Source organism: Carettochelys insculpta, chromosome 1, assembly GCF_033958435.1.
Source record: "Carettochelys insculpta isolate YL-2023 chromosome 1, ASM3395843v1, whole genome shotgun sequence".
Taxonomy (NCBI): Eukaryota; Metazoa; Chordata; order Testudines; family Carettochelyidae; genus Carettochelys; species Carettochelys insculpta.
The window spans coordinates 268,698,991-268,714,052 of record NC_134137.1 but is presented as its reverse complement, the minus strand read 5'-3'; the positions used below and the strand labels follow the sequence as shown (position 1 = coordinate 268,714,052).

The 15,062-nt window shown below is 43.7% G+C and overlaps 1 protein-coding gene across 1 annotated transcript in view; it reads left to right on the top strand.

Moving 5' to 3' along the window:
• Nucleotides 1-15,062, top strand: part of CREB3L2 (cAMP responsive element binding protein 3 like 2) — a 119,137-nt gene that overhangs the window by 83,349 nt on the left and 20,726 nt on the right. Inside the window, exons 3-7 of the mRNA XM_075006924.1 lie at nt 7,542-7,708; nt 9,440-9,527; nt 10,704-10,885; nt 12,188-12,334; nt 13,835-13,893. Coding sequence (XP_074863025.1) covers nt 7,542-7,708; nt 9,440-9,527; nt 10,704-10,885; nt 12,188-12,334; nt 13,835-13,893 — 643 coding nt within the window. The remainder of the gene's footprint in view (nt 1-7,541; nt 7,709-9,439; nt 9,528-10,703; nt 10,886-12,187; nt 12,335-13,834; nt 13,894-15,062) is intronic.

Here is a 15,062-nt window from a genome sequence, read left to right as displayed (position 1 = left end):
GCCATGAGGTCTCTATAGAGTAAAAGACAGTGGTTGTTTCACAGCCGAGTGAGTTCTCTGTATTTGCTTTCAGTGTAGATGAGGGTAGGTGTTTTCCTCTAAAGCTTCTAGTCTGCTGTGGTGTGAGCTCCACCTCCTGTGATAAGCTGGTTCTTAGGCCACAGATTCACTTGTCAGATGTCATCAGCGTCCATTATTATTTTTCAGGGACAATACGTTTGCATGTAGAGTATTGTGAAACTGAGGGGACTGTAGTATTCAGGCAGGTACCAAGCAGCCTACAGATGTCCAGCCTCCTAGCACCATCTTACTGTTCCACTTGTAGGAGACTTCTGTCTGAATAGCAGTGCTACAAACTACCATCTGAGAGATGCTGGGGTGGTGATTTTAGGAAGCAGGCAAATGTCTGTGAGAGGTTAGGGTAAAAACTTAAAGGGCTTTACTAATGATTTTAAATCCACTGGTAAAATCCAGTCTCGGGAAGAAAAATAATAAGTCTATGAGGCATAATGTGCACTTAGGTTCATTGCTGCTTAGTATCAATCTATGGTGGGCTGGAAGGATCCCATGAGGGCTCTTGGTTGGAATCCCTGGTCAAGCTGAGGCATACTGGAACTCTGGTGTGTCAGGGAACACTGCTAGCTTGCAGGAGTTCTAGCAGCCAATAGAGCAGGGGCGAGCGGTTTTGCTTGTTATCTAACACTGTCCCCTAGAGCCAGGGTTTGGAAGACTTGGGAAGAGATTTTTATAGCAAAAATGACAGTGACATATTTTTAGATACACTCTGCTCTGGAGCCATGGAGAACAGAGGAGGGACTACTTGTAGCTTTCTGGGATATGATGAAATAAAGGGGAGGTAAGATGGGTACATTTCTGAGTTCCATCCTTTCAGAGGGTTAGTTGAATGGAATGGCATCTTTCCCCTTGTGTATGTCTGAGATGATTGTCAGGAAAAGTTCTGTGCAGCAATCTCCTGGTTAAATACACCACTTCCCGCATCCCTTATTGCTAAACTATCCATGCCCTGATGAGCATTTGATAGGTTAAACTGGCTTTTTAAGGTCTAGAATTCAACTCCAGATAACTTCTGCAGAACAGAGTGGCTGCTACTGAGGCCTCAGGGTTACCACCAAAATCAGACTCCAGTTCAGCAAAATGGTTATTTTTTAATGTTTTTCTCTGTCGTGGCAGCCAAGCCCTTGTGAAAACAGGGACTGGCACTGTTCATAGTTGCCAAGTACAGCCCAGAGGGCAGGGTCTTCTGCTTGCATGGTATAGTGTGTCTCAGGAGAACACCCAGGGCTGCTTTTTCAGTTCATTGAGTGTGAATTAACATAGTGCCTTTTCTCCCAAAGGATACCAAAGTGGCTTGCAAACTACAGCACCACTAAAACATGGCCCCCTCTTGGGAGGAGAGAAGTAACAAACTAACACACAGAACATTTTGCAACAGCTGAGGGGAGGGATCATTTTGTGAGTTCCTAAGAAAAGGCTTGTTTTGGTGAAAAGTGCCAGGGGATAGTTAATGTCCAAGAAAAGCAGAGAATGTTATGTTTGAAGGTCTCATCTGAATGATCCATACACAGTTAACTGAAGGGAACTTCATTTCAGCACGGTGGAAATTTTAGTTAGGGGGAAGGTGAAATGTCAGGGGAAGGGTCGAGAAAATACAGTGTCCTTTATCCTCAATTAAAATTTGGGCAGCAGTGCCTTTGTCTCTAAATGTTTGTGTGTTTATATTTTAAACTGCCCAAAAAACTTCAGGCATTAGGCATTTTAAAAAGAAAAAAATTTATAGCCCTCACTATACAGGTACTCTTCCTGGCAGAGCTGGGGCAGCTGTTTGAGGCCTCTGCTTAAAGGATATATGTCTTCATTTTTAACCCCCTCAGTATGTGTATTGAAATTACATCTGCTCTTGCCAGCAATGTAAGTTAAGTTACACCACAAAGTAATGACTTGTCTCAGAGTCAGATGTTGTCTTCCTTTTTCCTACTACTCAACTGTCTGCAGGATTGGGTGCAGTCTTGAGATCAGTGGGCTCCATGTACATGGTGGCTACACGTTTATAGCTGAACTCCAGTAATTTTGTTCTACCTAAATATATCCCTTTCACTCCAGAGTTCAGACATATAAGCTCTTTGTCGCAGTTGTATTTCTTGTTTCTAGCTCAGAGAGGCTGTGTTTCAGTGCTGGATGGGGTGATATTGCGTTGCCTCCATAGTAACTTGTGCATGCTGTGCTGTAAATTAATCCATTACAAACTGAGCTTATATGGACCATGAGTATATACACATGTGAAATCCAGAGACTGAAATCCAGAACATCTTTGGTGGCATTCTCTGAAATGCTTCCAGTTCCACGCGCAGGGCCAGATAGACAGGCAGAACTTCAGAGTCTCAATGCGTGGATGAGACGATGGTGTAGGGAAGAGGGGTTTAGATTTATTAGGAACTGGGGACACTTTTGGGGTAGGGGGAGCCTATACAGGAATGATGGGCTCCACCTAAATCAAGGTGGATCCAGACTGCTGGCATTAAACATTAAAAAGGTCGTAGAGCAGTTTTTAAACTAAGAGGTGGGGGAAAGCCGATTGGTGCGGGGGAGCACCTGGATCGGACGGAGACTTCTCTTACACGAGGCTCCATAGATAGGGATTCCCTAGAAGTTAGTCAGATAGGGAACGTGGGAAATAATATATGGGCAAGATCAGATGTGAAACAATCGCATATAAAAAAATCCAACGCGTCTGTGAAAGGCGGACATATAAATAGTGGTAGTTTTCTAACATGCTTTTACACTAATGCTAGGAGTCTGTCTAATAAGATGGGTGAACTGGAGTACCTCATATCAAAGGAGGAAGTTGACATAATAGGCATCTCAGAAACATGGTGGAATGACGACAATCAGTGGGACACTATCATACCGGGATATAAATTATATCGGAAAGACAGAACAGGTCGTGCGGGTGGCGGAGTGGTACTATATGTGAAGGATAATATAGAATCAAATGAAGTAAAAATCCTAAAGGAATCAAAATGTTCCATAGAATCATTATGGATAACAATTCATTCCTCTAATATGAATATGGCATTAGGAATATATTACCGACCACCTAACCAGGACAGTGATAGTGATGCTGAAATGATAAGGGAGATTAGAGAGGCTATCAAAATAAAAAACACAGTAATAATAGGAGATTTCAATTATCCCCATATTGATTGGGTGCATGTCACCTCAGGACGGGATTCAGAGATTAAATTTCTTGATGCCTTAAATGACTGCTTCTTGGAGCAGCTAGTACAGGAACCCACAAGGGGAGAGTCGATTCTCGATCTAGTCTTGACTGGAACACAGGATCTGGTCCAAGAGGTAACTGTTACTGGACCGCTTGGAAATAGTGACCACAATATAATAACTTTTAATATTCCTGTGTTGGGAAGAACACCGCAGCGGTCAAACACTCTGGCATTTAATTTCAAAAAGGGGAATTACACTAAAATGAGGAAGCTAGTTAAACAGAAACTAAAAGGTAGAGTAATTAAACTAAAATCCCTGGAAGCTGCATGGAAACTGTTTAAAGACACCATACTAGAGGCCCAACTTAAATGTATACCCCAAATAAAAAAACACAGTAAGAGACCTAACAAAGAACCACCATGGCTAAACAGCCATGTTAAAAAGGCAGTGAGAGAGAAAAGGGCAGCTTTTAAAAAGTGGAAGTCAAATCCTAGTGAGGAAAATAGAAAGGAACATAAACACTCCCAAATTAAGTGTCATAATGTAGTAAGAAAAGCCAAAAAAGAGTTTGAGGAACAGCTAGCCAAAAATTCAAAAAACGATAGTAAAATGTTTTTTAAATACATTAGAAGCAGGAAGCCCGCTAAAAAAGCAGTGGGGCCCTTGGATGATAAAGATATAAAAGGAGCGATCAAGGAAGACAGTGCCATTGCGGAGCGATTAAATGATTTCTTTGCTTCAGTCTTCACGGCTGAGGATGTTACAGAGGTTCCTAAATCTGAGCCAGCCTTTTTAGGTGACAAATCTGAGGAACTCACTCAGATTGAAGTGACATTAGAGGAGGTTTTGGAATTAATTGATAAGCTGAATAGTAACAAGTCTCCAGGACCAGACGGCATTCACCCAAGGGTTCTGAAAGAACTCAAATGTGAAATTGCGGAGTTATTAAGAGTGGTTTGTAACCTATCCTTTAAATCCACTTTGGTACCAAATGACTGGAAGACGGCCAATATAACACCAATATTTAAAAAAGGCTCTAGAGGAGATCCTGGCAATTATAGACCGATAAGTTTAACATCAGTACCAGGCAAATTAGTAGAAACACTAGTAAAGAGTAAAATTGCAAGGCACATAGAAGAGCACGAATTGTTGGGCAAAAGTCAGCATGGTTTCTGCAGAGGGAAGTCGTGTCTAACTAATCTATTAGAATTCTTTGAAGGGGTTAATAAACATGCGGACAAGGGGCACCCAGTGGACATAATATACCTAGATTTCCAGAAAGCCTTTGACACGGTCCCACACCAAAGGCTTTTATGTAAATTAGGTGGTCATGGGATAGGAGGAAAGGTCCTTTCATGGATCGGGAATTGGTTAAAAGACAGAAAACAAAGGGTGGGAATAAATGGTAAATTTTCACAATGGAGGAGGGTAACTAGTAGTGTTCCCCAGGGGTCAGTCCTGGGACCGATCCTGTTCAACTTGTTCATCAATGATCTAGAAAATGAGGTAAGCAGTGAGGTGGCAAAGTTTGCAGATGACACCAAGTTGTTCAGGACAGTCAAAAGCAAAAGGGATTGTGAAGAACTACAAAAAGATCTCAGCAAACTGAGTGATTGGGCAGCAAAATGGCAAATGAAATTTAATGTGGGTAAGTGTAAGGTAATGCATGTTGGAAAAAATAACCCAAATTACACGTACTACATGATGGGGTCAAATTTAGCTACGACAGATCAGGAAAGGGATCTTGGAGTTATAGTGGATACTTCTCTGAAGACATCCACGCAGTGTGCAGCGGCAGTTAGTAAGGCAAATAGGATGTTAGGAATTATTAAAAAAGGGATCGATAATAAGACAAAAGATATCATACTTCCTCTATATAAAACTATGGTACGCCCACATCTTGAGTACTGCGTGCAGATGTGGTCTCCTCACCTCAAAAAAGATATATTGGCATTAGAAAAGGTTCAGAAAAGGGCGACTAAGATGATTAGGGGCTTGGAAAGGGTCCCATATGGGGAGAGGCTAGAGAGACTGGGACTTTTCAGTTTGGAAAAAAGGCGATTGAGGGGCGATATGATAGAGGTATATAAAATCATGAATGGTGTGGAGAAAGTGAATATAGAAAAATTATTTACCTTTTCCCATAATACAAGAACTAGGGGACACCAGATGAAATTGATGGGTAGTAGGTTCAAAACTAATAAAAGGAAATTTTTCTTCACACAGCGCACAGTCAACCTGTGGAACTCCTTGCCCGAGGAGGCTGTGAAGGCCAGGACTCTATTAGGGTTTAAAAAAGAGCTTGATAAATTTTTGCAGGTTAGGTCCATAAATGGCTATTAGCCAGGGATAAAGTATGGTGCCCTAGCCTTCATAACAAGGGCAGGAGATGGATGGCAGGAGATAAATCACTTGATCATTGTCTTCTGTTCTCCTTCTCTGGGGCACCTGGCATTGGCCACCGTCGGCAGATGGGATGCTGGGCTGGATGGACCTTTGGTCTGACCCAGTATGGCCATTCTTATGTTCTTATGTTCTTATGTGAAGGCTTTTTGCATTTTTCTGTTGCATCCGTACATAAAAACAGCCATGCTTGGTCAGACCAAAGGTCCATCTAGCCCAGTATCCTGTCTCTTGACAGTGGCTAGTGCCAGATGTCCCAAAGGGCGTGTACAGAACAGGTCGTCATCATCAAGCTATCCATTCCCTGTCAGCTATTTCCAGCCTCTGAGAAACAGAGGCTAGGGACATCATTCCTATTCATCCTGGCTAACAGCCATTGACGAACCTAACCTCCATGAATTTATCTAGTTCTTTTCTGAACCCTGTTAAAGTCCTGGTCTTCACAACATCCTCTGGCAAGGAGTTCCACGGGTCTAACCTGTGCTTTGTGAAGAAAAACTTCCTTTTGTTTTATACCCGATACCCATTAATTTCATTTGGTGACCCCTGGTTATGGGAACAAATAAATAACTTTTCCTTTTTCCACAGGTGTCAGGATTTTATAGATTGCTATCCTATTCCCCCACTTAGTCTCCCCTTTTCTAAGCTGAAAAGTCCCAGTCTTTTTTAATCTCTCTTCATAGGGCACCTCTTCCAGACCCCTAATCGTTGCTCAGTGGGAGAGAAACAACAGAAAGAGCAAAACCATTGCCTGTCATGCTACCCAGCTCCATTTTTATTTAGTTGGTTTTAGCTAGCCTTGCTCTCACAAGTCATATCAAGCATCCCACCACTGGAATGCAGCAATCACTCTGAACCGGGACTATGGGATGGGGATGTGGGTTGTGGGGGGCGGTCAGGGAAAGAGGGGGATGAATAGGTTACACAACTGAACAAGAATGGAAATTTCTTTGAGCAGGATGCAGCGATCAGCATTCATAGTTGTGTGCAGTGGTCGTGGCATGATATTTTCGACTTTGTAGACTTGTGTTCCAAGTGGGGATCTCTGATGTTTCACCCTTGCGTATGTGATTCTAGAGCAGGCTTACTCATTCTTTTTAAAGCAGGTGCATGGCTGTCTCACCAAGCACTTGCAGATTCACCACTCCCTCCCAGTCCCACCCAGTCCTGGCTGCCAGTGCAAAGAATCTAGCTCGGCCCTCTAAACACCATTGAGCTTTATTATAGCTATGCCAACGCATGATGTATATTTAATTGCTGCCAGTCAAAGTACACATCTCATGCTGTGATTCCCAGCTGCTCTGGCCAGGTAACTGAGATAATCACAGTGACACCAATACTCCTATGAAATCATTAAAGCCATTACCGCCTTTTATGCTAACTGAATAAAACACCGGGGAGAGACATTTCATTTGGAAGAGGAAAAAAGCCTCTTGGTTCCTAATAAGTGTCATTCAGTCTCTGCAGTTGTGTCACGACTTTGCAAGCATCACGGTGAACAAAAGTTGGCCTAGACACTGGCACTGTGCGAAGCAGCAAAATTGACATTAGCCTACATAGAAGGCTGCTCTCAGATTGCTTTATCTGAAGGCTTGTTGAGTCTGGTTCCACCACATGTTAGAAATCTTCAGCAATGTGAGGTGCTGATTACCTTCCCACTCCTCTCACCACCTCCTCCTGATGCTAAGGTTAGGTTACTCTTATGAAATGGCCCACTTGTCCGCGTGGAACAATAAGCTGAAAATAGGAAGAGAGTTTTGTAATATCAATGAGCTAAATGCCTTTTTCTTCTGACTTATTTTTTTCTAGGGGCAGGTGGAGATAGTTTCATTTTTTATTTGTTTTCGTGCTCTGTCTCTGATGTGCATGTCTGGTGTTCATTTTCTTTTCCCGGCCAGTTGACCTGGGAAATGAGGAATGGTGTCTGGGTGCGGAGTTAACTTCATCAACAATAAAAACTGAACCTACGCTATGTGAGGCACCAGGCCTTGCCCCCTCTGTCAGTCTCACCATCGCACCTGTGCCACTGGAAGGCGAGGAACCCCATCTGCCGTCTGATGCCATGGTAATTGCAGATTTTCTGTACTCCTGTCCGTCCGTATAGAAGCAGGTTCCCGTAAAGCTTTGCTCTGCAGCTTAGCTTTTCTGGTGCCACGGTTTGAGAATTCCAGATGTGCAGTACATTATGATTGGGTGTCATCTCTTGTTTGCCAGTCACCAACAACACTGCAAGTGCTCATTTTTAAAATGTTGTCTCTCTGTTGAAGTATCATTGACGGGTGGCTGCAGCATTTGCTTTTCTCCATTTCAGCCTTTTCTGGACCAAGTCAAAGCTTGGGTTTCTCGCATCTCTAGAATGTGAGAACTCTGTCTCTGAATCAGTCCCACTTAGGATTGCTAACCAGTTAATCCTGTGGAATCTGTGACAAGCTGTTTGTCATCTGTTGTCTGCAATGATTTTGCCTCAAGTCTGTTCAACCTCACCCTAACCCAAATGAGAACACTTATTTGGAGTGACCAGGACTTGTAATGAACACCTCCATACCAGGCTGTGTAAGATCAGCTGTGCTGCATACCCGAGTTTTCAACGTAGTCAGCTTTTACGACATGTTGGGCTGCTGCCATCTCCAGACTGGAAGGGCTAGTAAGGAGCAATCCTGATATGTTTGTGACCACAGGTTTGACATCCAAAGAACGTTCACCACGGCTTAGTTTGAAAGTGCTTCTGTCAATGAGTATAAATTACAAGAGCTCTTGATTTAGATAGAGCTCCCCTTTAAATGTCTATTCTTTCAGTTCCTCCCTCCTCACCCCTGTGATGGTGGAGGGTGGCTGTGTCTAATCCATCAGGGCAATGTCATTCCAGCTGCACCGTGGGCAGGCCATGTTCACAGCCAGACTCTCAGTTGCGTATCAGAAGAATTCATGTGCAAATTTATTCACCACCCAGGAAACTGAAAGATTTAAGACTCACTTAACCATCTTCTAGTTTGTGTGTGATTTCATAGTCCCCAACATGTGCCACTACTATAGTTGGGATGCCACAGTATCACAAGTAGGATCAGACTCACATTACTCTTAAAACTCCCAATTTTTTTTTTTTCTTTGGGGCCAGAAAGTCACACACTGACATCCAGGCTGTGTTACCTACTGCAACAAACATGACTGATTTGCTCAGGTCAAGAATTGCAGGATCACACAGCAGGTCTGATTCAAACCAGGTGCTCAGCTGGGTGGCTCCGTTTCGCTCAGTATCCCCTTTCAGTTCTGGCCTATGGCTTTGCCTGTTCCTTCTCCACTTCATAAAATTAACTTAGGCCCAATGTCCTGATTCATCCTGACAAACACCCAAATGCCCCTTCTAGATGGTAACTCTCCTGTCATCCTCTCAGTAGTGCCAAGTGCTCTAACTTCTCCCAACTACCAAACCCCAGTCCCACCAAAAAGAATATTTATCTTTTTTTTGCAGAAGCCTGCTTGCAGCCTTTGTACCTTGGTCTAGCAAATATTAGTGCCAGCTTTTGTTTCCAAGAGCAGTAATTTGAGTGCAGTGCACCCTACCTGTTAGTCTGAAATGTCATCCTGAGAAGTAAGCTCTTCGTGACTAATTACACCAGTAAGAGAAACCTCAGTAACTGTTTTTCAGGATAATGCTCTCATTGTCCGGGATTAATAAACTACAGAGATGGAATAAAAAAAATCTTGGAGTAGGAGGGGCAAAGAGTTCTGGTTACTTAGGGAGAAGCTTCCCCTGTTTCCCTATACTCAATTCTTTTTCTTTAAATTCCTTCTGCAGATGAAACCATTGAGCCAGAAGGTTCTTCCCGAGATTAAATTGGAGCCGCATGAAGTAGATCAGTTCCTGAACCTGTCTTCTAAGGAAGGTTTGTTAATTACCAGCCCAAGATGCTGGACTGATCACCGGGATGCAGAATGATCATAATGTGTTCTGTTGAACTGGTTGGCTCTCTGGCTGTCTTTGCTCATCTCCAGCCCCAGGCTGCTGCCTCCTAGGGATTTGATTCAGGCTGCTAAACAAACCAGCTTCTCTGACCCATATTTTCCATAAAGAAAATGATCCCATCCAACTATCCCATGTTGTTGATTGCACAGTTACTGGGCAGAACTGGAATCCTTGAGACTTAGGATGATTTAGCCTGGAAAAGAGGCAAACTTGAGAGGCGACTTGTTTGAGGTGTTTGGGATTATGAAGAGCATAGCAAAAACAGACTCTTCCTCCTTTTTTTTCTTAAGAACCAAAGACCACTGGCTGATGTATCCCACTGTCCTCTCTTCTGACAGTGTGGCTGGCAATATGTGGAACAAGTTTATACTGCTGTTACGTGTGCTGTGCCTACTCTATGGCTGAGTAAAAAGCTTCAGTGATGAGAGTTACCTACTCGATACCTTCCAGTAACACTAAGCTACTAAAGCCACTAAATAATCTGCTGCTAGACTGTCACTTCTCCAGGGCAGTGATAGGCTTTTTCCTCCCTGTTCACAGTTGTCCGTTGTGGGTGCCACTGGGAATAAAGAACAAATAATTGTTCATACACAGTGAAGTTACAACTGGATTGGTAATGGAAAGAGGTGGTATACCTTTTGTGGACTGAGCATCCAACCAGTGCTTAAACTCTGCTGTTTCCATTACTACAGTTTCATAAGTTAAGGGGATATCGCATATGGAAGAGGTGTTCTTTGTACCACAGAGCATTTGGGGGAAAGTAGATCTCTCCAGACCTGGTACCACATGTGCAGAGTCTTTTAACCCTGCACCGTAAAAGGGGTAAGCATGTCCTTGGGAAAGGTCCCTTTGTTGCCTTGCTGGTACATGTCAAACCCTTGACTAAGTGCTGGACAGCTGGAAGAATGGGGCAGCTCCACACATGCGAGTCCCTCCTTGACAGTGCTGCTTACTCCTTCCCGGTCCTTCAGAACAATTGTTCTCAGCACTAACTTGCATCTAGTTTTAAAGCTTCTTCTATCTGGTTCTTCTGGAGCTTCCAATTTTTCCCTCATTAGGATAAACATCTACTGTTTTGTTTCCCACATGCAATCAGCAATGGATTCCCTGCACCTGCCGCCAACCCCTCCCAGCAGCCATGGCAGTGACTCCGAGGGAGGGCAGAGCCCAACCAGATCCCTTCCACCTTCAAGCCCTGTCCAGCTACAAGCCACCACCAAAGTGACATCACGCATGGCTTCAGCCCTGTCCAATTCACCTCTCCTGACAGCACCACATGTAAGCTGTGATGACTCTTTTTTTCCCAGTTTTTTGTTACTGTTACCAGGTATTTTAACTTTTTTTTTCTGTACTACTGGTCTGTCATTACCACTTTGGGGTCCAACCCAGCCTCTGGCTGATACTTCAAATTCAGTAGTTAGGCTTTGGCTTCTCTGCTGAAGACTGCTTTACTTGGTGGAGACTGCAGTAAAAAGATGATGACATGTCTTATGTAACAAGCTTTTCTTTTGCACCTTGTTGTAGCTATTAGTCTACTCTGATAGATCGACACATGATCATCTGCATCCTAGTGGATGTCTTGTTGCTTTGTCTTTAGGCAGTAGGTGATCAACTCTAGCCTGGAATTTGCCTAAGTAATCATCATTGGTCAGTTCTCAGACTGTGGGATGGGACCCTAAAGAATGTCACAACCCCATTTTAATGGGTCACTGTAACCGGTATGGGATTTGGTGGGGCCTGTAGCTGAAGTCCAAACTCGAGGGCTTCAGCCTTGAGCAACAGGGCTCAAATTAAAGGCCCTCTGCCTGGAGCTTAAAGCCCAAGAGGTTTGAATTTTGCTCCCCTTGCCAGGGTGGTACAGTTTGGGCTTTGATCCCTGCATCCAGGGTGGTGGTACTCAAGTGGACTCAGGCTTTCATTCCCCTTCAGAAGGGAGTCATGGGGTGGGGAGGGATAGCTCAGTGGTTTGAGCATTGGCCTGCTAAACCCAGGGTTGTGAGTTCAATCTGTGAGGGGGCCATTTAGGGACATGGGGCAAATACATTATTTTAAAAAAAAAAACCTGTCAGGTGATAGGTCCTGCTGTGAGGGTAGGGGATGGGACTTGATGACCTCTGAAGGTCCCTTCCAGCTCTACGAGACAGGTATATTTCCATTAACAAAAATGAAGTTTGAGAGCCCCTGGAGCTAACGCTTCTCCCATTCAAGCAAATGGAGTTCTTACCATCAACTTGAAGCAGCGTTAGGCCAATAACGAGTGCCTTTGACAAGTCCACCTCAAAGGCTTACTCTTGTTCCTAAGGTTATTTCCATTTGTTCTCTGTCCGTAACAGGTAGGAATGGATCAGAGATAGTGTTGAGGGAATAGGCCAAGGGAGCAGTCTCTGAAGCAGGGGTTGTATGTGAAACAGCCCCTCCTCTCTGCTTTCTTTAGGGTTGTTTCACATGCAATTAAGCAAGGGTCTGCACATCTCCTATTACCAGCACCTTACAGCATAGCTGTGCTAGGAGCCACTGATCTGGATGGGTTTCCTGTTTTCTTTGCCTCTCCCCAACCCTTCATCCCTGTGGTATCTGCAGAAGCTTCAGGGGACTGGTCCACTGATGCTGACAGAGGAGGAGAAGAGGACGTTGATAGCAGAAGGGTACCCTATTCCCACAAAACTGCCCCTGACAAAGGCAGAGGAAAAAGCACTAAAGAAGATCCGCAGGAAAATCAAGAACAAGGTAATTTTAAGATAGCAGCTTTGCTGGATGGTTCTCTCCCGTGTCTCATACAACAATGCCACAACCATAATCCAGAGTGCTGTAGGATACTATTGTATTCATTAATAAAGTTACGTTGCCTTCTACGCCCGAAACACTAGGGGTTTGGAGTGGGTGCCATAGGAAGAAGAAGTGAAAAGAGTGGGATGTTTCAGCTTAGAAAAGAGGAGACTCAGGGAGGATATGGCAGAGATCTATAAAATCATGACAGGTATGGAAAAAGTGAATAAGGAGAAGTTATTTATTTGTTCCCATAACATAAGAGCTGTGGGTCACCACATGAAATTAATGGGTAGCAGATTTAAAAGTAACAAAAAGCAGCTTCTCTTCATGTAGCGCACAGTAGGCCGGTGGAACTCCTTGCCAGAGGATGTTGTGAAGACCAGGACTTTTAACGGGTCAAAAACAAAAAACTAGATAAATTCTTGGAGTTTAGGTCCATCAGTGGCTATTAGCTAGGATGAGTAAGAACGGTGTCCCTAGCCTCTGTTTGTCAGAGGCTGGAAATAGATGTCAGGAGAGGGATCCCTTGATGATAACATGTTCTATTCACTCCCTGTGGGGCATCTGGCATTGACCACTGTCAGAAGACAGGTGGCTGGGCTGGATGGGCCTTTGATCTGACTCAGTATGGACCTTCTTATGTAACATACCACATAAATTCCCCATTTAGCCAGTACCTATCTCTTTATCCAGGTACTTATATGGCTCATCACGTTAGCATCTGAGTGGCAATTAAAGCTAACACAATTATAAAGATACTTAGTGCTAGTGGTATCTGAAATTATGCCAGCTGAATCAATTTAAAGAAAGTCACCCCTTTTTTCCCTGTCTAAATAAGGCTTCTGTGTCCCTTTTTATTGATGAAGTAGGTGTTCAGCCACCATTTTCATGTTTGTAAATCCACTGTTCATCATGGAGCCATTTTTCAATGAGTACAATTCCTGAGCATTATATTGGCTATTTTATGTCAGGACCCCACAATCTCCCAATTGCCTGGCATTTCCTGCAGCAAGGAAAATGGCTGTCAAGAAGGGTAGACTTTCCAACCTGACCACCTAAATTGTCCTTGCACGGATCTTTCACCTCCTCAGGTACATTGAAGGTGCAGGTGCACAGGGGTGAGTGTTAGCAATGTAGTTTTCCAGAAACAAAAGTGGAGGTTGGTGTGTTTGTAAATACGTGTCTCATCACTGAATTTTTCCTTTAAGAGAAGTCATGAGTTTTGGTTTGGTGTATAAAGAGAATTAGAGCAGGGGAGTGCACTTGTTAAGACTGCGTGTGCATGAGGATGGGGAATTGGCAAGGAAACTCTAGTGATGGTTACCCAAGGGGAAAAATAAAGAGCAGCAAACAGACTTGGATTTAATAATGCCAATGTGCTAGATCAGTTTATTGAGTTACCTTTGGCTTTCTTTTGTTATAAAGATGTTTTGTGTGGTGTTTTTCCATCCCTCATAGATCTCTGCCCAGGAAAGTAGGAGAAAGAAGAAAGAATACATGGATAGCTTGGAAAAAAAGTAAGCCAGTCTTCCTTCCTCCCATTTCATATGAGCCAATGACACCATGGCTGAGATGGGACGGTTCGTTGATAACTGTGTTTCCTGCAGAATGTGTTTTCTAGTTGCCACCTAGTGGTGGCTAAAGGCAAAACTTTTTTCCAGGGGCAAGAACAGCTGGGTTTTTTTTCAGATAAAGTATAGTAGGCAGGTATTGCTGTGTCAATCCATGGTTCTTTGTAGTATGCCTTCTGATGCTAACATAACACTGAAGCTGACTAGAAATTGATTCCTACTGTCTGGCATTGATTTGTCACACAAAACTGAGTGGTCAGCTGGTCTGCCTTACTTGAAAAGTCCTGCTTTTGTTGATGATATCCTTGTGCCTCATGAGTATCTCAAAGCCAGGATTTTGGCCTAGTTTCAATGTAATCCACAGTCTTTCCCTTAACCGTCAGCCGGCTGTGCTCCCCCTACTGTTGTACAGCTCCCTGGATGCTTTCATGAAGAATTTTCTTTTGCACTTCCCCCGTTGCACAAACTAACAGTGAACGTGCTAATATGAAATGGGCCCAGGCCAAGTCCTGGTACCACGCTAACAGATAGAGTGAGTTGGATTGTAAAAAAGCCAAGACAAATTAATATACATCCATATATTTCAGCGTTTGGTATGCAGCATGTCTACTTAGTATGATTTTTGTGGCTCACTTGGCAGGCAGCGTCCAGGCCGAACTGGGCTCTGAATGGATAAATTTCTTTGTATGGTGAGGACAGGGACAGGAATAGCTATAGGAGGTAGAAGGTAGTGAAGAAGAATGTTGGTAGCCAGTCTTATTTAGCAAGAAGCACCCAACCTGTCCCCCAAATTAATCCCTCTCTGAAGTATCCTGAATCTTTCCTCATCGCTTCTTGTGTCCAACCCATCTGTTAACACCTTATGTCATCTTTGGTGAAGACTCTGATTCACTGTCCATTTGCTCTTTGGTGACCTAGTCCTGCACTCTCAGTGCAAACCCTCGAAAGCCTTTTTTCCCATCCACCCCCACCACATGCACAAGCAGCTGACAAAGCACTTCCATGCACAGCTTCTGCCTCTACTAAGAGATTAATATGGGAGTCTGGTTTGTCTGTCTGGGAGTCTGGTCACCCTACTCATGCTGCCACTGTTACACGCGATGTAATAGGATCTC